Source organism: Armigeres subalbatus, chromosome 3, assembly GCF_024139115.2.
Source record: "Armigeres subalbatus isolate Guangzhou_Male chromosome 3, GZ_Asu_2, whole genome shotgun sequence".
Classification (NCBI taxonomy): Eukaryota; Metazoa; Arthropoda; class Insecta; order Diptera; family Culicidae; genus Armigeres; species Armigeres subalbatus.
Window position 1 is genome coordinate 383,600,258 of NC_085141.1, and position 24,800 is coordinate 383,625,057.

The 24,800-nt window shown below is 41.5% G+C and overlaps 1 protein-coding gene across 1 annotated transcript; it reads left to right on the top strand.

Moving 5' to 3' along the window:
* The first annotated feature begins 888 nt into the window (after window positions 1-888).
* Window positions 889-20,957, top strand: LOC134226678 (dihydrolipoyl dehydrogenase, mitochondrial). The gene is made up of 4 exons (XM_062707612.1): window positions 889-1,131; window positions 1,343-1,498; window positions 19,191-20,363; window positions 20,420-20,957. Exons 1-4 carry the CDS (start codon window positions 1,090-1,092, stop codon window positions 20,573-20,575), a joined length of 1,527 nt encoding a protein of 508 aa, XP_062563596.1. The 5' UTR covers window positions 889-1,089; the 3' UTR covers window positions 20,576-20,957.
* Window positions 20,958-24,800: the final 3,843 nt, after the last annotated feature.

Below are 24,800 nucleotides of genomic sequence, written 5' to 3' on the forward strand. Positions count from 1 at the left end.
ATAACTGTGGAAGTGCTGAATGAGCACTAGGCTGCGAGGCGGATCTGTCCCAGTGTGGGGATGTAATGCCAACAAAGAAGAAGAAGTGTGACTATCACGCTACCCGTTCTATTTAATATGTTAAACCTGTGTCGGGGATGTGACTCCTGCAGAAAATACCAGTCGTTGTCCCATCTAGAGCATTGCTTATTCCTCTCGACGAAATCATCAAGAGGATAAGAGCTGAGCAAGCCTTCCATACACTTATGCTTTTCTCTACATTCCTTCAATGTCGATGGATGTTAGTAGTAAGTTAACTATAACACTAAGCTGTAATACAGAATATTTCACTCTTATTTCATTATTCGAGTGAATATAAACAGCTATTCATTATCTACTTCGAAAAGTTAGAAGGTATCTACAACTGTTCACAGAATTTGGCGTTAATAATGTTTTGGGATGATTGTGATGACATTCTTAGTGTCAGACCAAAGTGACTTTTAAACCATTTTTAATTCGACAATTGTCGAACGAGCGGGGTACGGATTAAAAAGTGTCGTATTAAATGGTGTCGAATGAGCGGGGTTCTACGGTAGTTATTTTTTGTCGGAAAATAGCACGTCGATAGCTCAAAAGCTTTCTTATTATGAATTAAACGAAATAAATACATTGTGCGCCATATTGAATGAATGTTGGGTAGGCGAACTAGCCACCTCTTCAGTACACTGGTTTTTACAATAATCAAATGTCAAAAACCAACATGTTATCAGCAAGTCGGAAGATTGTACTTATATAAGTAATTTTATAATCTTTAAATTGTACCAAAGATTGGTAGATCTGGCCACCCTGCAGCCCGCATCGCTTACTCCGACAGTCCGACAGACCCGTCACCCGAACCCGGACGACAGACGGTGACCGTGACAGAACGAGTCGATCGAAAAGGCAGGCGGTTTGGTGTGTGAGAGCTGCTGATTTCTTTGAACCAGTGCAGTGCGAAATCATTCCTTATTTTTCCGACGATTGCTGTCCGATTCTTCCGGCGTTTCGTTTTGTGAAGTGCGTTTTTTTCCGGATCGGAGTGTACTGCCGAAATCTGCCCGTTGGTGAAAAATGCAGTGCAACATTCGGCATTTAGTGAATCTGGCTGCCAAGGTTAGTGATTCTGCTGATAGTCGTCCGATGTGCCCTCGGCGGCTGGTGGGAGCAAAATCGATTATGCAACAAGAACGGACTGAAATCTGTCTTTCCTTTTGGTGGAAAGTTTGAACAATCATTTGCGCGACTGTGCTATTGATGGGATTAGGCATTTGTTATTGATTGCAACCGATTCACGCTTCCTGATGTTCTTCCTTGTCCTTTGTAGGGCAATGCCGCCGCTGGTTTGCGCAATCACGGAGCCATTCTGGGAGCGTTGTATGGTCGGTTCTACTCGACGACACACGATGCTGATCTGGTGGTGATCGGATCCGGTCCCGGTGGATATGTCGCTTCCATCAAGGCTGCCCAACTGGGAATGAAGGTAAGTGGGTGGATGGGTTTTCCTCTTTTGGGGGGTTCGATGTCTTCGAAGGAGTGGGGGCTAATAACGTGTGTATGAAGAGCAATAATTGCTATAGCTCTTGTTTACGTCATTCATCAAACGAAAGCACTCGTCAGAGCTGAAGCGAGTCACGATTTTTGCGAGTACTTTTTTGTTAGGATCACTTGATGGGATTGTTATCAGTAACTGCTGAGATGATTGCAGTAATCTGCTATCACTATGACTAAATAACAATATTCATTTGATAGCAATATGAAAGTGAATATCTGCATGACCTTTCATGGCCTTACTTTTTAATTCTGCTTTTACAATAGAATATGGATGCAAATTGTAAAACAGAATTTTCTTCAAATATTTTCCTTTGTTTGAAAATAAAAAGAGAATTTGTTCACTTTTTATCATATTGGATAGATAGATACTGAGGTGATAAAATTGGCTTGATTTTTATCACCTCAGTTACTAATTGTCACTTTTTGCCTTTCTCGTACACCAAGGAGTATCGAAAAAGTTCAATATTCACAACAAAACACATTATTGATAGTAGCTCCGGACAGTCTTTATATGTACATCAACCAACTCAGATAGACGATTTGACTTGCTGTCTGACTGTGTTTGAACGTGTGCAAAAAAAATCGTCTTTTAGGCACTTATCTTGACCCGATTTTCTCGCAACAATAAATTTAATGACGGTAAGGCTGTGCAGATTAGTATTTTGACGTTATTGCTTTCCAATATCGGGATCAACGATATATGTATCGGATTTGAGCATATCGATATCCGATAATCTAAAGACAGGGCTGGTAGCAGGTCACTATTTTAGTTACTTGGTCACTATTTTGAGTCTAGTCACTAGAAAGTCACTCTGCACCCACTATTTTCTAAAATTTTTTTTAGTCACTGTTTTCGGAAAATAGTCAATGTAGTCACTATTTTCGCACCGCCGATTGTAACAACTTAAAGGAAAATCATTTTTTAGTACATCCCTTCCCGATTTTGGCAACACGACCGGATTTTAATGTTGCCAAAATGGGGATGTTGCCAAAAACGGGAAAAAAATTTCATTCAAAATTTCATTTTTTTTTTCATTATTGAAGCTAAATACTTAGAATATGTACTACAAAGTATGCGGAGTGTGTTTAAGTGATGCACGTGCATCATAATTGTCATTTTTGCGATATTATTCATAATTCGAAGATTATAGCTCAAACAAAATTGAAACAAACTTAAGAAAGGTAATCATACGATAATGTAACTAATTAGTCAATTTTAAAATACAAATTTAATAATAAATAATATTTGAAATTAACAATAGCGTCGGCCATGTCCTTACAAAAAATTGTAGTGATAAAAAAACGTTTATATAGTAGTCCATTGAAGTGCTTCAATCTGACATCTCATATAAATTTTAGTCCACTGAAAATGCTTGATTTTATCATAATTCACTATATAAATCAAATAGCCATCTGATGGATACAAGATGACTAAATATGCTACAAATTTCGGATTCTTATATAATGGATTTTGATAGAGGCAAACTTTCTTGTGGTCGGTGTGATTGAGAGTAAAGTTCTGTGCATAATTTTTGCTGACATTATGGAAAAAAAGAACGCAAGGCAAGACGTTCCATTGTTTTAGAAAATGGTAACGGAAATCTGCATTCTGCACATTGGTCAAGCGTAGTGCAAGTATGGGTTAACTACACTCGACTCACTAAAACCAAATCCCTTTGCACTAGTCGGTCTCCTAGCACTCAACCCAGGAATATTTCAGGCGGCAATGATTGATCCATGAGCACTATGTGCACCTCGCACTACGAGTGATAGTGTGGCCAAGTAGAAGTTGTAGGACCATTTGCGGCATGCCACCTCTGACACTCGATAGCAGTCAACCTACTGGTGCTCGCTGCAGGTCATCGCACTCCAGTTCTCCATGCACTACATTCATTATTATAACTTTGAAAAGATGGAAGAATCCTACATCAGACTAAAGAGTGAAGCAAAGCAGATCGGACTAGTGATTGATACGTTAAAGACGAAGTAGGCTCAAGAGAAGACAACGGCTATTCGACAAAATCAAGGTGGTTGAAGAATTCGTGTACTTGGGCTCACTTGACCTCCGATAACGATATCAGCAGACAAATTCGGAGACGCAACGTGGCAGGAAAGCGTACTTACGAGATCTGGACTATGCTTGTGAAGGACCAACGCGCTCTTGGAGTAAAAATGGTTCTCTACAACGATCCGGCCTTAGGCTGAATAAATAATAATAAAACCACATGTGACGCATCACTCGCCTATCGAAGCAGCTAAAATTACACCAGCGATCTCATGGGAACTTCACAGAAGCCACTTCTGATACTTCGCCATCACAAACAGAACACTCGAGGCATTGGAAGTGTGAGTGAGCATTGTGAGCATTGATCTATTGCAATCTATGCTACATCCATAGCCAATGAGTGAGCGCCTCACTCAGATGGATGCCAAACAACGAGTAGGAGCGATCGTTGCTGTGATAAACAATGAGCAACACCGTCTAACAAGCCAAGCCGTGGTGAGGTATCCATGTAAGCAACGATAAGATAGTCGAGAGAAAGTATCAACGCCTCCCATTCAGTGTACTAGAGTTCCAGACTCATAGAGGTCTTCATTTTTAGAATGCTTGAATGGCTTCTGCTCTCATGATCTGATTTAAGTCAATGCCTGCTCGAGAGCCTTACGGTTACATGTTACCAAACTCTTACCATTACTGTTGAACTGTTGGCAAACATGCTGGAATCAAAAGGCTCGTTATGCAATTTACACATCAGAAAAATAGAATAGCCAACAGTGTTCTGATATTAATTGCTGGACAAATTTGCGTAAATCTAAAACAATAAGATTCTTTGAAATAAAATTGTTGCTTATTTTCTATATGGGAATTCAGCAGAAAGACGGATAAAATGATAAAATGACAGTTTCTCGGCGCGTAATGAGCAAAACGACTTGATGGCTAAACAGCGCAGTTAGAAAATCGAATGTGTCAATCACTAGCAATTAAACCTACTGGGATTGCTTGTTCCTGAATAACTCATGCAGTATCAGTTGCATTGTGATGTAAAAGCGGGCTTAATAGGTGTTGTACTATGAACAACGGTGTGAGTCAGCTTATCGACGACAAAATCAAAAAATGCCAAAAAATACGACATTCTACGGTGGGCTGGTTAGATTAGGGTAGTTTGAATAGGGACATGGAAAACGTGAATAAAAAGAGCAGAAAAGTTTCAATAGACAATGTTTGCAATGAGCGGTAATACGAGTGGTGGTTCATTAATTCAGTGAAAGTGTCCACTATTCGTTCAGAGCCCATAATACGCATATAAACCTTAATGACATTCACTTTTGGTTTTGTTTATCTTATTACATATCAATAAAGAGAATTTAGCTCTAAAAAGTAATGAAAAAAATATTTTCGAGGTTGTTGCCAAAATCGGGAAGAAAATGTTGCCAAAAACGGGTGTTGCCAAAATCGGGGGTAGACAAAAACGGGTGTTGCCAAAATCGGGATGGGACTGTAGCCGTTTCGGTTGAGCACAGTCAAAAAGCGTAATAATTTCAAATCTCCAAACTCCAAACTCGTACATTAATGTTTTATATTTCTTCTAGCAAATTTCTGAGACAAAGAATCGTAGTTTATTATATACTGCCATCATACGCATATTTGTCCCATGTTTTCTGGGATTCTCAAGTACATGGGACAGTAGAGTGGCCCAAGCTTATATGGAAAAAATGAAAAGTCTGGAATTTCAAACCTTGCACCCTTAAATGACAGTTTGGGGGTCCCAGAAGCTCCCCTGAAAATTTCAGCTCATTCGGTCCAGTGGTTGGCGTGCGCAAATGGCTCAAAGTTTGTATGGAAAAAGTGATCCAAATGTATGGGGAAACGCAACCGTTTCAGTTTTTTGCTTCTATGTGGCGCTGTAGTCGACGGATTCCTGTTGTGGACAAAATGTAGAACCTTTTTATATAAGGAAGCGACTGGTGAAGACCGGATGTAAATCCCTTTGAAATTGGCCAAGTTATAAGCATCCAAAGTCGAGGGTGTCGAGCGTGTCCCCAGGGGTGTTTAAAATGAGAGCAACGTACCACCGACCATTGCGGCGGCGATGCAGGCGTATTCGGTGCCGTGCGAAATTAAATGCATGATTATCACGCAATCTCGCGAATTTTTATCCGATTGGTAAATACTTTCCGTGCTCTGTACAGTAGTGTAGCTAGAGAGGGAGGGGGTGACTTACCACTGAAATATTTGTAACGAGTTGTTTTCGGACATCGTTATGCCCGTTGCATCAATTTTAGAACGATATGATATAACCGTTACAGACAGAGGGACAGAAGGACAGAAAGACAGAGAGACCTGGGATATTATAAAAGTTATATATTTTTCAAACAACAGTTATAATGTTTATAGCAAAATTTATTAACTGTATAAAACTACAAAGTTATCAACAAACAACAGTGATACCTATATTAATTATTTATTTCAACTGCTAGGCCTTCCTTTATAATAGAGCGAGTGCAACCTGGAAAATTCTGCCTATGCTGTTGAACAACTTTGAGAAGATATTGAAGCTGTTCTTCATTTTTTGTCAGTTTTCCACAAAAATCTTGAACTAGTTTAACTCCTCTTTCAGACAGTCAGATTTTAAATTGTGTGCCATTTCTTTTCTCTCATCAGTAGATATATCTGGGTCGAAAAAGCCAGAGCGACTAGTTCTTCACTCAAGTACCATAGATGATTTGCAAATCTTGAAGCCGCAGCCATATACACATTTCTTGATTGATCAGGAAAGCATCTCGTAAAGTTATCTATTTTTTGCCAGCTTTAGATCATTTCGTGCTGCTGATGAGAGTAAAGGAGCTTTAAACCAAGACTAAATGTAAACTCATAAAATAAAAGCAAACATTACTGGAATTTTTCGCCTTTAATCATCGGTCATGTCAAATTGGCCTCTAAACAGCCCTATTTTAAGACAATATATTGCTTTCGCCATCCATCTGGCATTGCTATGTGCTCCTGGTGGCGAAAATTTAATTCTTTTCACACCAAGAAATGCTAAAGATAAGTTTAGCAACTCTTTATAGTCTTGTCGTTGCTGTTGAATATTGAGTTGTTTTTCAAAATTCAATCAAATGTTGTGTTTCATCACCAAGGATCTCAATAGTATAGCTAGTATAGCAGCTAGTATAGGAGTCATTATTTTTTTATTTACTTCGCTCGGAAAACGCTCTACTAGTGGAGGGTTTCTCATCTGGAAGCAAGACATAAAAATATTGACATATAGTAGAAGTTACCATCTTATTTGATTATATTCTTACCTCCTCCATCAATAGTAAAAACGCTGGTAGCTGATTGAGATTCCAAGGAAGGCTCTGGTTCCGTTGTTGGTTCTTCTTCGATTTTGCCTTTTTTAACTCTCGCAAAGGCAGATCCAGGCCTTCCAACTTCCCTTTGCAGAATAAGGAACTGTTTATCCTTATCGTTTTAATCAAATTTAATGCATTTCGTCGAGCAATGTCAAACAATCGATCCAAATTATTAATGAAACTAGACTCTTGCTCTTTCTGTTTATCTCCCGCGTGAGAAGATTTTTTGATAATTGCTCGCATTTTGTTAAATAATTTTAGGAGCTTAACAACAGCATTGTAGTGTTGCATTAGAGGAATTCTATATTTCTCTCAAAAAATTTTAAGTTCAGGTACTACAGTTTTAGCAGCTGGTTTTATACTCAAGTGTTCATTTTTCATTATAGAAGGCATCAGACCAAGCACATCACCGTTTGAAGGCAACTTTACACCTTTAAAACTTTCAATTGGGACAACAAGTTCCATACTTAATTCTTCCTTAGATTTTGAATCCATTTTATGTATTCCACTTGCACGATCAACTATCACTTCACAAAAGCAAGAAGCACATTTTTCTTGCAGGACCAGTGGTTTTGGAGATACAACGATTTGAAGAGTGAAAAATTAGTTACGTTATATCGAAGTATACCTGTAGAAATTAAGAGCTTTTATTTGATTTGTTAATACAACAAATAGGCCTAATGATTTGGGAGTTCCAATATTATGAAAAATAAAAATTCCTGAAATGAGCGATTATTCTGGGTATATTGGAATTGGTCACCATAAAGGGGAAATAATAAAATGGGTCCAATATTGTTATATAAGGAACGATCCTAACAAATATAAGGCAATTTTGAGGGATCATATCAATAATGTTGGAACTGGATGGCTGTAAATTTTTATTTGAGGCTAACAAAATAAATGGAAGAAGTACTTAATTTATTTCGTGTATTTACATTCACGCTTCGAAAATTTAACTCTAAACTATAGCATAAACCAAACTTGACCAAATTTTGAGTTCTTCAATTTATGTCAATTTTGAGTAAATTTTTTTAGCGTGTTAGCTCGAAGATAAGAAAATTGCGAGATTAAACATCGAACAATATCCCGGATGTGTTTTTCTACTAAAAAAATAAGATCCCACCCCCCAATAAGGAGGGCACCCTTATTCACCCGCTCCCTCTCTAGCTACACTACTGTACAGAGTACGGAAAGTATTTACCAATCGGATAAAAATTCGCGAGATTGCGTGATAATCATGCACGGCACCGAATACGCCTGCATCGCCGCCGCAATGGTCGGTGGTACGTTGCTCTCATTTTAAACACCCCTGGGGGACACGCTCGACAACCTCGACTTTGGATGCTTATAACTTGGCCAATTTCAAAGGGATTTACATCCGGTCTTCACCAGTCGCTTCCTTATATAAAAAAGGTTATACATTTTATCCACAACAGGAATCCGTCGACTACAGCGCCACCTAGAAGCAAAAAACTGAAACGGTTGCGTTTCCCCGTACATTTGGATCACTTTTTCCATACAAACTTTGAGCCATTTGCGCACGCCAACCACTGGACCGAATGAGCTGAAATTTTCAGAGGAGCTTCTGGGACCCCCAAACTGTCATTTAAGGGTGCAAGGTTTGATATTCAGGATTTCATGCATTTTGGGCCAGTCTAATGGGACAGTTATGTGTAAAACAGCAGTATAAAGAAAAGAAATGAAAAAGACAAGGTCACCGTCTTCGACTAGAGGTCGCATAGACACCTAGTTCCTAGACAACGGACAGGACGTTTACACAACACCCAGTGGACTAGTGGGGAATTTTCTGCTTTACGAAAAGTTTTCTCTTTACTAGGGTGGGAATCAAACACAGCACGCAAATGCGTCCAGACGACTGACGCCGCTCATTGCACGACCGTAAAACCCAACTATAAAAAGATAAATGTAGATATAAAAAAATCAATTATCAATTATTTATGTTTATTTTGACTTGACTGCTGATAAACCAAATTTTTTTGTAGAGCTGTAAAACTTGTTAAACAGAATTTTATCTGAAGAGCTTCGATAAATTTCTGTTCATAAGCATGCTGAAATTAATAAATAGTATCAGTATTTAAATGCTTTTTTAAGGTTTCTTCTAGATGGAAGAGCCACTCATACATCTAAATGCACTCTGAGCTGATCAGGTTGGTGTGAATTAATGAGACTGGATTAATGACAAAGAGATTTGCTGTGCGATTGCTGTCAAATCGGTTGTTCCGATTGAGCAAAAGGATGTTAAGGGTGCGCTGTTGGAATCGTAAATAGTAATCCGCGATGATTTGAAGCTACCATGAATTCTATACCTAGTAAATATGTCATTCCATTATCGTTACTGAACTTAGCAAGACGTACTTTTTCAAATCTACTACGATAGGTTATGGGCCCAGAGTATCGGGCTTTACTCTAAAGCATGGCAAATACCGGTGGCGGAGAAGATGGAAGCATTGTTAGACTGGGATCAAACGCAGCCGCTTCGGATCGCCGGATCGGGACCAATGTCGCCTTAGCGGTAGAGAAGCTCAAAGGTAGAGAAAATTATGTTACGTGGGCTTCTTCAATGAAACTGACCCTAATCCGGGAAGGTACGTACGTGGAGCGCTAAAGAGCCGCGTCAAGGTGAAGTCGTTGATGAAGATACCGATTATCTACAATTTGCCTCAGTTTGGAGAAGACCAATTATAGTCTGGCAGTGGTGGAAATCTGTGAACCTTACTCACAAAACGAGAAGTAGGCGAACATTTCTAGACCAACATTTGAATAGGGCGTAACAGTCAAAATTTATTCCTTCTGATTCTTCGTCTGCATGTATAATAGCTTTATATGTGGACGAAGAATCAGAAATAATAAAATTTAGCTGTTACTTTTCAAATGTCGATCTAGATTTGTTTTGCCTTTTTCTTTACTCACAGAGAAAACAAGAAAACGATCCCCGAAAAATGTTCGTAAAGCTTCGCGAGTCATTCGGGTTAATTTGCAAAAAGTCATAAAACAACCTCGGAACATGTTTTTTACGTTTTTTACGGATGTTCGAGCAAGAGCACAGTTGTTTATTGGTATTATGTTTAGGTGAAGTCAAATTTATCCATTCGCGAAGTCGAAGCAAAATTCTTCACACAAACAATGACAGTTCTTTATGGGTTTTTACAGTAGAGCAACAAAGAGGAGGAGATGGCGGCCATGTTTCACTCAAACTCTGACAGATAGCAATGGGATTTCCCATATGAGGGAAGAGCAGAATTTGCTTCGACTTCGCGAATTATATTCGAAGTAACCGCAAATACTCGCGATCGTGATTTTTACTTCCGAACAAAATTTTGCTCTGCCCGTACTCGTGAACAAAGTAAGCGCCAGAAAAATGCAGACAGTAGGTTCGCGCGAGTATAGCATTTTTTGTAGGTCCAATTACACTCTTTTCTTACTTGTGAAGCGAGTATTTCCACCACTGTAGTCTTGTTCTAATGGTGAAAGACGCGAAAGAGTCTTGGAACAAACTGAAGAAAGCGTTTCAAGATGCTGGAATCTACCGGAGAATCAGCTTACGTCAATTCGATTGAAAAATTTTCAAACAACCGAAGCTTACGTGGATGCCATGATTTCGACGAGTCACAAGCTTGCAGAAATGAATTTTCCTGTTAGCGACGAGTGGTTAGCATCGTTGTTATTGATGGGACAAAAGATATTTTAGTTAGGTACTAGATAAAGATTGTTGATGTCGTCGCTGTCCGGAACATCTTTTGCTGGCGAGGAAATGGGATCTAAACCAGGGTTGCCACATTTAAATCTGTATTTTTGTCCCAGAAAATCTTTATATCTGTATATTTAGTCAAAAAATCTGTATTGCAAATCTGTATCCATCTGAACCAAATCAAAATCGTCCTAAATAAAGTTAGTTTTGAAAAGATTTAGTCCGGGAATACTATGCGGAACTACAAGTCAGACATGTCTATATTTAGCATTTTTTTGCACATTTCTTTTCAAAGATTACAAATACCTAAAGGAATACATTCAACAATGTTTGGTTTTTTAGGGTTTAATATTTGAGCATTTACGAAAAAACATATGCCACGGATCCAATATAGCCATACGCACAACAACTTTATTGGGCTAATATTCAGCCACACAGAAAAGAAGCACTGATAAACTGTTTCAAAGCATTCCAGATATGATCTATGATAGTTAGACTTAGTATTATTTATAAGTATTATTTTTAAAGCATATTCTGAGACCACATGTATTAAAATATAATCTGCAAAAATTACCAATTAAGAACAAAACCTACCTACCTACCGAAATCTGTAAAATCTGTAAATTTTCCAAAACTCTGTAATCTGTATATACAGATTCTTCATCACAGCCTTACCTAAAAAATCTGTAAAATACAGAAAAATCTGTATATGTGGCAACCCTGATCTAAACGTCAATGAAAGAAACATACATAATATGTATATTACATATACGATTTGACAGTTTGATATCACACATGTTTCGGACAGCAGAACAAAGGGAACCGAAGCGACAATCTTTATCTAGTAACTAAAATATCTTTTGATGGGAGGTGAGGCGTTTCGAATGAAGTAAGAATTTGAATTACACGGTCGTCTCACGCCAGAACAGTCGAAATCGACAATTCTCGAGTCACGCGAGACGCAGAATAAGCACATATCTCGAGCAACATATGATTAGGGCCGAAAAACCAACAATGCTGAACCGAGAAAAATGAGGTTCAAGTTTTCTATGACTAATTTAATTAAACCATGTCAATGCTATACGTAAATGGTTATATTATAACAGCAGGTTATGATTAATTGAAACCCCATTCGAAATCTACAAAATTTCAGCTAAAACAAAAATCGCGCCGTTTACTCGCATTACCGGCAACAAGTCTGGTTTTAAGCCGTTTGCTCAAAGCTAGTAACACCATCTGATTTGTTTAGGCAACAGAGCAGTTCTGCTATGCGATAAATTGAAATTCTAGTAAGAATATACATTTTAAAACAACTTGAAGCTAGTTTTTCTAAATAAACAATATAAAGTGAACGGCCTAAAAACCAAAGCAAACATTCCGCATGGTAGTTAAGGGCGCTTATAAAGGACTTAAAAACCACTATGGTGCAAATGGTTCATGGGGGGGAAATGCTTATCTAATCTTCCGGTCAATGTCATCATATAGTGCATATACTCCTGTATATCTTCGATTGTGATGCATCACCAGTGCTACGATGTGCACGTATTACCTGGCAATCTAACTGCATTGATTGTCTGCCTTTTCAGAATTCCCAATAAAATTCCGTTGAAATATCACAAATGATGGTAATTGTTTGTGGAAAGGGAAAGAAAAGTGCAGTGGGTACTGGCCAAGTTCCCCCTGGCGGTGCTAAAATGATAAGCGGGAACAATGCCTAATTTCATTTAAATCTTTTAGTATCATTAGTGATTAGCACACGTTATTATTTTATGTGGGGGGCAAGCATGGAACATATACGCGGGTGTCAGGCGGCTGACCCATGCTCGACCAAAATAGTAAAATTTAGCTAGAATATTTTAATTTTGTTTGATTGTTTGCTATTGAATTTTATATCAGAAATCGCGAAAATACTTGAAATAAAACTTTGTAAAATGTTTAGTATAATTATCTTTAAAAGGCATGGTTTGATTTTTGTATTCGATGAACCTAGAAGAATCGTTTTGCTCACTGAGCAGAAAGTACAAATTTGGTAAATTTAGATTTGTTCAACGGATATTTGTTGATAGATTGAGGTTAAGAAATCGTCTGTAAATTATTTAAAGAATAAACTGTAAATAAAATTGATATTAGCATACTCTTTCGACAGCCGACTGGCAAGAGTTTAAATAAAAACAGGTAAACAACATAGTCTGTGGGTCGAATTGCCAGCTTGAGGCAAACCTCCATGACCTACCTTACCCTACCAAACCACCAACTCCGTAGAACTTATGAGGGCGTCGCCAAGTCGGGGGCCTCTCGTTAAGTAAGTTCTACATCAACATTTCCTTTCCTATCCCTAGTTACGGTAAAGATGGGCGTGGCCGGGAGTAGTAATCCTCATGCTTATGCCATTATCTTAGATTGGAATCAAGGGTAACACCCCACCTTGATTTCCGATAGCAATCTGGATAAGGATTCCATAAGAAACATGAGTATCACTAGTGTCCAATCTACGAAGTATACCGTAACAACGCTAACGCTAACTATGGTGCAAATGGTTCATGAGACGTTCACTCAAAACAGCAATAAATGTGTTTCTTAAGAAATATCAAGTATGGAGTTTTACCTAGGATGAAGAATCTTTTACAAAGCAATCGTTTATGCTAGAATAACAAAAATCATGGTTTTGGTTTATAAGCCGTAATCATATGTTACGCGAGATATGGTCGGGGTTCAGTCAAATCACACCAAGCGCCAACGAGAAATTACCGATTTTTCTGGTCAAGCTTTCGTTTAGCAGATTTAATTGATCGCAAGTCGCATCGAATATCCCTCAACCCCATAACTGAGGATATCCTACTGCAAATGTATGCTTAAATTGATATGAAACTATTTCCGTTGTCCTTGTACGAACAAAATATCACGAGTCAGTCGAAAAGCCGCTTGGTGCGGTTTGGCTGAACCCCGACCATATGCTCCTATGGTAATGGGCATGGAAGCGTCTGGTCAAGCTATATCAGTGGATGTCGTAAAATCAAAGATCCTACAGGACGTCAAACCCAAGCAGGGTCCTAAAAGTAGCAGCGAAGAAGGAGCATTTTACAGTGGCGTATATCATCAAAGGCGACGTAAGAGTGGCGGCTCGAGCAAGGTCAAAGATGACTGCTGTTTCAATTGCAACAAATCAGGTCATTATGCTGTTAATTGCCCTGAGAAGTCTGGATCGTCAAAACGAAACAAAGGACGTGCAATGTGTGCTGTATTTGCTATCGGTGATGTGCAGTGCAGCAAGAAAAATGCTACTTCGACTCCGGTGAGACCACCCACATGGCTCGCGTGGAACAAATTTCAAGAACAAACAAGAAATTTCGTGAAAACTCATATGTGAATATGTACGTTATGTGGAAGATATTCCAAATCAATATCTTTCACATAACGTACATATTCACATATGAGTTTTCACAACATTGTAAATTAATGTCCAAGTCGGGTGGTTTAATACCCGGAAATAGGTAATTAACTTTGATTGAATCGAAGAAATTGCGTTCGAAATCGGAACAGCGAACAATGGAAGCATGTGTTCAAAAGCCAGAGGAACTGTCAGTCTAAGGTGTATTGAAGGGGAAGTTGCTGTGCAAGATGTTCTGGAGGTACCGAACCTGGCAGCCAACTTGTTATCCGTGAGTAGAATTTGCGCCAAGGGATTTGAAGTTCAAGTTTTAACAAGTTTTAAGGATTGTACCAACTCAATCGAAAAAAAGAGGACAAAGCATAAGTGACCACTGATATGATTACATGGCACATAATCTAGGACACTTGCAACTAGTGCACACGGATTTATGCGGACCTTTTGAAGTTCCATCAATTGGTGGCAGCACATACTTCAGGTTTTAACGATGATGCGACAAGGAAAGTGGTGATCTACACATTAGAAACGAAAGACCAAGCCCTCGAAGTACCACACCGGAAGTCAATCAAGTGTATTTTTGTGGGCTACGCTGAAGATACGAAGAATTTTTGTGGATATAATCCGGAAAGAGATAATATTATGATTAGCCGAGACATTATTGTCGTTGATGAACAATACAGCAAGTTCGTAGCGCAGGCGGATCCAGTCGAATTTATTGAATTTTCTGAATGGGTCGATAATACATCAGCAAAAGTGTCAAGTACTTCTTTTTCTTCTTATTGGCATTACATCCCCACACTGGGACAAAGCCGCCTCGCAACTTAGTGTCCATTAAGCATTAAGTTATTAACCGTGAGGTTTCTAAGCCAGGCTACCATTTTTGCATTCGTATATCATGAGGCTAGCCCGATGATACTTTTATACCCAGGGAAGTCGAGTCGAGTTTAACCTACCTATCTCAAGTTACGAGACCTGACATCAGCTACGCAGTAAACCCGGACCATCCAAGAGGCGTTATGGTGGCAAGGTATGCAGCAGCAAATGTTCGGAAAACAAGAGTTCAATATCATGTGCGACAATAAATCTGCGATATGTGTTGCTAAGAACGGATCGTATCACCCACGAACAAAGAACGATGATATACGATACCATTTTCATTCATGATTCTTTGCACAACGGTTTAATCAAATTACAATACATCAATACCAAGCAACAAGTAGCTGATGGTTTCACCAAGCCTTTCTTTAGCTCAACCAAGCATGGAGACTATGAAGCAACAAATAGGCATCGAGGATTATGGAGGAGTGTTGGAATCGTAGTAATCCGCGATGGTTTGTTGCTGTTTGTCGCTACCATGAATTCTTTACCTAATAAATATGTCATTCCATTATCGTTACTGAACCTGTCAATACGTACTTTTTCAAATCCACTACGATATGCGCCATTTGTAGGAATGCAGGAACTTTAGTGTTAACCTGTGTTAACCATTGTCGATCGAGTTTGTTAGCCCAATGTGTAGTAAAAACCATTTTAGCACATCCTATCTCTTATCCTGTAGCCTTTTCTTCCCACCTTGGCAAACGGTAGTAGGAAACATGAACATAACCTAACGCCTACATGCAGATATCGTGGTGGTGTGACTAGAATGAGCACATCACTGTAGTATTATTGTTAATGTTCTAGGTTCTCCTGAATCCGGGCTAGGATAATTTTGCATAGAACTTTGAGAACGGCACACAGCAACACAATGCCTCGCCAGTTATCGCATACAGTCAGGTCACCCTTTTTGGGTACCTTCACTAAGATACCTTGCATCCAGTCGACCGGGAAAGTTGCGGTGTCCCAGATATTACGAAATAAACGATGCAGTAGTTGAGCGGATGTCATGGGGTCAGCTTTGAGCATCTCGGCTGATATGCGATCGACCCCTGGGGCTTTATTCGATTTCATGCTTTGGATGGCTGTTTGAATCTCTAGCAGTGATGGAGTTTCGGTATTGACGCGTGTTATACGTCGGATCCTAGGCAGATCATGCCGAGGTGGTGATGGCCTGGCTGGCACTTGAAAAAGTTGTTCGAAGTGCTCGAACCAGCGTTTCAGTTGGCCAACGTTCAGTTGCAGCACGTGTCTCCAGTTCTTCAACGAAGGACCGTTTCACCGTGGCATCTTCCAGTCGGCGTGTCCTGAATCGTCGTCCAACTCTTTCCTCCTGGCGACGAATCCGCGCAATGCGCAGGCGTATTTCGCCGATGAGGAGGTGATGATCAGACGTGATATCGGCACTACGTTTATTCCGTACATCAAGAAGGCTCCGTTTCCATTTTCGGCTGATGCAGATGTGGTCGATTTGATTTTCTGTAAACCCGTCACGGGAGACCCACGTGACCTTGTGAACCGGTCGATGAGGGAAGAGCGATTCCCCGATCACCATGTCGTTATTACCACAAAATTCTGCGAACAGCTCTCCGTTTTCGCTCATTTCTCCGAGACCATGGCGTCCCATAATGCGCTCATGGTTCGAGTTGTTGGATCCGATCTTCGCATTGAATTCGCCCAAACAGATCTTGATATCAGGTGTTATGGTGGCAAGGTATGCAGCAGCAAATGTTCGGAAAACAAGAGTTTAATATCTCTTCGGAATTCTATCTACGACGGCATTGAGTTGACTGTAGAAGTTCTCTTTGTCTTGCAGATCGGCAGCATCGGTTGGCGTATAACATTGGATTATAGTAAGGTTTCGGACCAGTGTTCTAAATCTGGCAACGATTATCCTTTCACTTATAGGTTCCCACTTCATAAGCACAGAGTGTGCCTGGGCGCTTAGTAGGAAGCCAACTCCGCGATGCCGGGGAGCGTGTTCACCTCGTAAACCAGAGTATAGCAGAACTTGTCCCGCCGGCGTTCTGTGTTCTCCAAAGTTTGGCCAACGGACTTCACTCAGTCCCAGCATCTCAAGCTTCATGCGGCGTGCCTCATTGGCAAGTTGTGCCATTTACCCTACTGGGCTATGGTTAAAACGTTTTATGTTCCTATTCGTGTTCGTTGTTTCGCGCGTCGTCACCGTAAAACCCGGCCGTATTCTTTCACTATCGGATTCTCGAACAAATTGATGTTTCGGGAACAGTAGGTTGTTGGCCCAAGGTTCGGGATGGGGCTGCCATCTTAGGCATAGCTTCCGGGGAATAGCATTTCATACTCAGCCGCTGGATGCCAGAACAGACGCTGTTGGAGCCGCACCTCCTTGGTGAACAGACGCTCGGTCAGTCGGGTCAAATTTGTTTAAAGTCCCACCCAACACCAGGACTAGGCTAGTGCGCTTTGAGCGGCACATGGTCGCTTTGATAGGGCCTGCTTGGGGACACATGCAGCTTTTTATAGAAGTTCAACAGAGCCCACTGTCGGTCCCCACCACATCCTAGACAGACCCCACAGGACGCACCCTCTCACTCTAGCTGATGTCAGAAGGACAACAGTGCCCAGGCTACACTACCAGCTTAGTATGCAACCCTTAGCTGGCGGTCAATTGTCATCGGAAGACCCGTGGAAGCGTGAGTATTGGAACTTGTGAGGACCAGAGCTATGTCAGGCGCAAACAAAAAAGCTTTTTCCAGCAAGTGGTTTTTTAGTCACGATAGTAAATGAGCATTTATTAAAAGTTTCATTTCCAATTGTTTTCAAGGTTTTTTTTATATCCTCCCGTATTTAAGTTCTAATCATTCAAATTTCTGGTTTGTTTAACGTATAATTTTTAATTATCTCTGATTTTTGCCTCTGCACAAATCTTGCTTAACTTTTCAAAAGGACCTAAGTAACATTTTTTTCATGAATTAATTTGAATAGCGCAAACAATAGAATAACATGAATGCTATTGATTGCTGTATTCAAATTAATTCATGAAAAAAATGTTACTCAGGTCCTTTTGAAAAGTTAAGCGAGAAATGATATCGAAGTGCTTGTACAGGACAATTTAATGAGTTTTATAGAACTGAGTATTTTTGCTCATGAAAGAAGATCAACCAAGTTCAGAAGATGAAAATGTTCCAGTCTTAGGAGACAGATAAGCTAAACTCTGAACAAAAATTAATCTCTCACGACCCATCGAAGATTTACTCGCGATCCCCAAGAGGTTGGGATCCACAATTTAGGAAACTATGATCTTGATGACTACCCTAGCAGCACACATGTTTCACATAGGTTACTGCAACTCTTATGTGACCAGATTTAGTCACAATCAAGTTACTGCTACCATTTTTGTCTGACTTGTGCTGCTCGGGTATCGCCGCTGACCACAAAGCCCACAAACCGTTGTGTGTGTATGTCATGTGTATGTCATCCTCTATCCCTCACCCAGCTGGGAGTGTTAAATAAGTAGAACTGCGAATAATTTGATCAAATCTCATGCTCTGTGATGGTGCCCTTTTTGTTATGAAGACTAGTACTAGAAAAAGGAAACACTTCTGAAGCAAGGAGGTGTCTTCAGAATGTGCAGGGAATGAGGATGTACCAGATGTTCACAACAGGTGCAGCAAAACATTGCAATGACGCCCTTATTCACACTAACTACTCAGAAGAGCCACAGCTGCCTACTAAAGCGTGAACCGGATACCTGGGACTCCCACAATATCCGCGGCAATAGCAGCAAACGATGCCCTGTGCGTATTTAGTTTTTAATTTTACATAATTGACATGAAATAGAGAATAACTGGAACATGCTCACCAATTGATTTCCTCTGTTTGCGTCTCTTATTTCCCTGCCATCTTCCCTTCCTCTACCATCGCATCGGTTTGAGGCAGCAGTGCTCGACTTCTGTGTGATCCCGGTAAAGTAAAAAATCGACAGATACTCCAGTTCAGCACCGGGACGATGAAACGCATGTAATGTTCGGGATTTCTTCCTGGTGTCTGGTAGATGAATGTCACGATTGCTGCTAACTTCGGCAGTACTTCCCTGATAGGAATAAAAACATCAGCCGCAAAAAACGTCAACTTGCGATCGTTGACTACTGCGATCCACAAAGCCCACAAACCGTTTGACTCAATATTATTTTCTTTTCAAATATTTTTATTTATTATTATAAAATTTGACTAATTTTACGATAGTCATCCACACTACAATTTTTCTAAGATCTTAGATTCAAACTAATATCGAACATTTTTCCTCATGTTTTATAGACTGTCTGCATCGAGAAGAACGACACCCTCGGTGGAACCTGCCTGAACGTGGGCTGCATCCCGTCGAAGGCCCTGTTGAACAACTCCCACTACTACCACATGGCCCACTCGGGTGATCTGGCCGCGCGTGGTATCGTAGTGGAAAATGTCCGCCTTGACCTGGACCTGCTTATGGGCCAGAAAACACAGGCCGTCAAATCGTTGACCGGTGGTATCGCCCAATTGTTCAAGAAGAACAAAGTCACCCACATCAACGGTTTAGGCACGATCACTGGACCGAACACGGTCGTGGCCAAGAAGGCCGACGGCAGCGAGGAGGTTGTAAACACGAAGAACATCATGATTGCGACCGGATCGGAAGTCACCCCATTCCCGGGCATTGAGATCGACGAAGAATCAATTGTTTCGTCTACCGGGGCTCTCAAGCTGAAGGCGGTTCCGAAACGCATGGGATTGATCGGAGCCGGTGTTATTGGTTTGGAGTTGGGTTCGGTTTGGAGTCGATTGGGATCTGAAGTGACCGCCATTGAGTTCTTGAGCTCGATCGGTGGAGCAGGCATCGATCAGGAAGTTTCCAAGACCTTCCAGAAGATTCTTTTGAAGCAGGGCTTCAAATTCTTGCTTGGAACGAAGGTAATCAGTGCCTCGAAATCCGGAAACGCCGTCACCGTCAGCGTTGAAAATGTAAAAGATGGAAGCAAGCAAGATCTGGAATTCGACGTTTTGTTGGTTTCTGTTGGCCGTCGCCCGTACACTGAGGGACTCGGTCTGGAAAACGTTGGCATCGTCAAGGATGATCGAGGCCGTGTTCCGGTGAACAGTGTATTCCAGACGATTGTTCCAAGCATCTACGCAATCGGTGACTGTATCCATGGCCCTATGCTGGCACACAAAGCAGAGGATGAGGGTATTGTGTGCGTGGAGGGTATTCTAGGAGGACATGTGCATATTGATTACAACTGCGTCCCAAGTGTCGTTTATACGCACCCGGAAGTCGCATGGGTTGGCAAGAACGAGGAAGAACTGAAGAACGAAGGAGTTGCGTACAACGTTGGTAAATTCCCATTCATGGCAAACTCTCGTGCCAAGACCAATAACGAAACCGATGGCTTCGTCAAAGTACTGGCCGATAAGCAGACAGACCGCGTGCTTGGTGTGCATATTATTGGACCGGTGAGTATCGTAAACAGTGAACAAAATATGTTTCTAATGAACTTGATTATCTACAGGCGGCTGGTGAGCTGATCAATGAATCTGTCTTGGCCATGGAATACGGAGCGTCGGCTGAAGATGTTGCCCGTGTTTGCCATGCGCATCCCACGTGTGCGGAAGCGCTACGAGAGGCCCATACGGCTGCCACTTTTGGCAAGCCGATCAACTTCTAATAAGCTAAGTTTGTATAATAAATAACGTCAAACGAAACACAGGAAACGACCAGTGGTCATGAGGGTATTTTCGGCGGCAATCCCTCGTTGCGAGATATTGAAGTACATAGCAATTGGGCGAATATCATTACAACTAGAAAAGTGACACCTCTACGTTATAGTGCTGCTACGGTTCATAATGGTAAAACTGGACCATCAGAGAAGCAGGTAAGAACCAGTTTCCAGATACCTAAATACTGCTAGACACTATGATGCATCTCGATCCTAATGGATACCCGAGCGAACGAGTAACAGCAATTGATTATAAGTACTTTTTTGTAAGTGAAAAAATAAACTTATGAAGTTCATTAAATTATTGTTTTAGAAACAATCGAAAAACAAATCAGTTTAAGGTTATATTTTTTGGAAAGAAATATTTACTTCATCATTCAACATTAACATACTTTATTAAATTCAAAATACTTCATGTACCTGAAGGAATAAAACAGAACTCATTGAGTGCCTGTCCAGCTACTTCAATGGTGGATTTGTTTCTTTATTATTAAGAGTTTTATCTTAAGGCTAGTTCATCTCGTGAAAGATTGGTGGAAATCTGTGATCCCATCCAACAAAACAAAAACTAAGTGAATAAAAAAAATTGCATCTAAATACTTTTTTTGCAATTCCAGATCATAATATCTGGTTCTACTGTTCGTGTTCCAGTGATAAAATGGCCTATTTTTTCATACCAACTAAACGGGTGCTTTAATGACCATTATGCAACTCAAATGATTTGTCGCGTATTAACCCTTAAAGTTGCAAAAATCGCGTTTCTTTCATCGTCGCCAAAATCGCGGTTTTAGAATTTTACCCTCCCCTCGGATATGTTTATCTTGATCCGATGGGTGGGCTTTCGCCATTAGCACTGAGATGGCAACCAAAGACATATCCTATCATAGTGGTATCACATGTTGACTATTTTTGTTTGGTGCCGCGTCACATATCTGGCATTGACGCACTGATTTTACGCATGTGCCTGTGCTCCAACAGACATCGTGTTTTGGAGTCTTGAATGGTAGTGCAGCCTTTTCATCAGTGATAATGATGTGAGATCACTTCTTTTCGGTAATACTTTTCTGACACGTTCCCTGTGACGATGAGTCGTTGCTACGCTTGACACTAGCTGGTAGGTTGATTAAAAATGTGTTGATCATCGACATTCGTAGGAAATGGACTGTTGGATTCACTGAGTAGAAGTTTTATCAAAATAGGAACGTGGCGCCAGTATTTTTGTTATGTTTCAATTTGAAGAAAAGTACAGAATTTAATAAAAAATACCATATATTATAATGATGGTACTAATGATTAGTTATGACATGAGTCAGCTATAGGATCCACTTTTCGGTGGCAAAGTAAAAGCTTCATCACGCCTATTCCCTATGTATTAGAAAACATTTTATGGCATTGCAAATGCTGGGTAATGCGTACCTGAAGGAATAAAATAGACCCCATTTCGCGGCCCTTAGCCTCTTACCCAGCAACTCCTTTTCCTACCTCCTCGTGGCACTGGCCGGGATACGAGCAACCGTAGGGAAGATCGGGTAACTAATCCCGGTGGGAACTATGATCGTATGTTGACAGGGAAGGGAAGATTTGCTCCTCAACGGAGGTGCAATCTTACTGAGCGTCTGTTCTCCATGTTAGGAGCGGCTCACAACAGCGTCTGTTCCCCATGTTGGGGGCGGCTGATCATCGTCCGAGTGCCAGCGAAGGACTCTAAGTGAAACTGTGCCCACCATGCTGCATCGTGTCAGCATCGAGAAGGTAGCGGAAGACCAATGGACCGCCATCAAGAATGCCTACATCGCCACCAGCGAGAACAATCTGCGCGAACTACGCACCCAGAGAAAACAATGGATCACCGATGAGACCTGGAGGAAGATACAGGAGCGAAGAGAAGCCAAAGCCGCGACAGAGCGATCGAAAACCAGAGGAGCCAAAGTCTTAGCCCATCAACGATACGCGGCTCTTGAGAAGGAAGTAAAACGCTCATGTCGACGGGACAAGCGAGCGTTGGCAGACTCTCTGGCCGACGAAGGAGAGAGAGCCGCCGCAACCGGGGACATTCGCCTCCTCTACGATATCTCACGACGCTTAAGCGGGGCGAAGATGAATGCAACGATGCCTGTGAAAGACGCGAGTGATCAGTTATTGACCGACCCAGCTGACCAGCTGAAACGCTGGTTCGAGCACTTCTAACAACTTTTTCAAGCGCCAGCCAGGCCATCGCCACCTTGGCATGATCTGACTAGGATCCGACGTATAACACGCGTCAATACCGAAGCTCCATCACTGCTAGAGATTCAAACAGCCATCCAATCGCCATGAAATCGAATAAAGCCCCTGGGGTCGACCGCATATCAGCCGAGATGCTCAAAGCTGACCCCATGACATCCGCACAACTACTGCATCGTTTATTTCGTAACTGACTGTATGCGATAACTGGCGAGGCATTATGTTGCTGTGTACCGCTCTCAAAGTTCTGTGCACAATTATCCTAGCCCGGATTCAGGAGAAGATCGGTTTAGACTCTCCGTCGGCAGCAGGCCGGATTCCGTGCCGGAAGATCCTGTGTGGACCATATTGTCACGCTCCGCATAATTCTGGAGCAGGTCAACGAATTCCAAGAGTCCTTTTACTTGGTATTCATTGACTACGAAAAAGCCTTCGACCGTCTCAATCACGAGAATATGTGGGGTGCCCTGAGACGCAAGGGGTTCCTGAGAAAACCATCGGCCTCATCGAAGCACAGTACGAGGCCTTTTCGTGTAGAGTGCTGCACAATGGGGTCATGTCCGACCCTATCCGGGTCGTAGCTGGTGTGAGGCAAGGATGTATTCTATCACCGTTACTGTTCCTCATCGTAATCGATGAGATTCTGATAGATGCGATTGACCGTGAACCAAACCGCGGGCTGTTATGGCAGCCTATAACCATGGAGCACCTTCGAATTGGCTGATGACGTTGCACTCCTCGCGCAACGGCGCTCTGATATGCAGAGTAAGCTCAACGACCTTGCCGAGCGCTCCTCTTCGGCAGGTTTAGTCATCAACGTCAACAAAACCAAATCGTTGGATGTAAACACGGTAACCTCTTCCAGTTTCACAGTAGCCGGGCAACCTTTCTTACCAGTGGAGAATGTTGAAAGCTTCCTATATCTTGGTAGCCAAATGGCGTCAGACGGAGGTACCAAGATCGACATAGGCGCACGGATCAAAAAGCAAGGGCTGCCTTTGCGAGTTTAAGAAATATCTGGAAAAACAGGCATTAAGAATTTTCAACTCTAACGTGAAATCTGTGCTGCTATACGCTAGCGAAACATGGTGTGTATCAAAGGAGAATACTCAACGGTTGCAGGTGTTCATCAACAGATGCCGGCGGCATATAATTCGGCCTGGTGGCCTCACAACTGGAACTAGAACAACGAGCTCCACCGTCGCTGTTACCAGAGCCCGATAGCAACAGAAATTCGGGATCGGAAGTAGGGCAGGGTCGGCCAACCTCTACGTAGGGGCGGAAAAGAAATCTGTAAACAAGCATTAGACTGGAACCCAGCGGGACATCGCAGCAGAGGCAGACCCAGAGGCTCATGGCAGCGAAGCCTCAATAAAGAAATAAAAGAAGTCGACCGAAATCTAACCTGACAACAGGTTTAAGCGATAGCCGGGCAACGCTCAGGATGGAGATCTTTCAAGTCGGCCCTTTGCACCACCGGAGGTGTACAGGATCCATAAATAAGTAAGTCTATAGACTAACATTTATTCGTAAATTTGGTACTTATAATCTAACACAAAATAGACTGGCCCCCCTTAGAACCGTTACTTGGGACGATACGATAGGCACTGAAACACATATTCTTGACCGCGATCCAGTAGAGTTAACTTGCGATGATTTTCTGCCTGTTGATAATCTCCTGTAATCGATCTCTCGATAACGATCGAATATTGGAGATAAGAGATTATATGCTCTCCTGCTCACCACCACATGGCCCATATGGTTGGATGATGTAGACAATGTTTAGCAGACGATGGGCCCTGTCTATCTGCTGAGCACGCAATGTCGCCGTTCTTGGTATGAAGAGAGTGGACTGTATACGAATGGCGGGATGGGTCGCCCAGGGCTGTAGGTTGAGGGATTTCTGCTGCACTCCAACAACCCTGGTAAGGTAGCCTACTGAAGATTCTAC

What these genes read in the sequence shown, in the direction of transcription:
- LOC134226678 (XM_062707612.1), top strand. Translation starts at nt 1,090, where the DNA reads ATGCAGTGCAACATTCGGCATTTAGTGAATCTGGCTGCCAAG. An exon ending in TAGTGAATCTGGCTGCCAAG is followed by an intron (nt 1,132 to 1,342) that starts GTTAGTGATTCT and finishes TGTCCTTTGTAG; the next exon opens with GGCAATGCCGCCGCTGGTTT. An exon ending in CTGCCCAACTGGGAATGAAG is followed by an intron (nt 1,499 to 19,190) that starts GTAAGTGGGTGG and finishes CATGTTTTATAG; the next exon opens with ACTGTCTGCATCGAGAAGAA.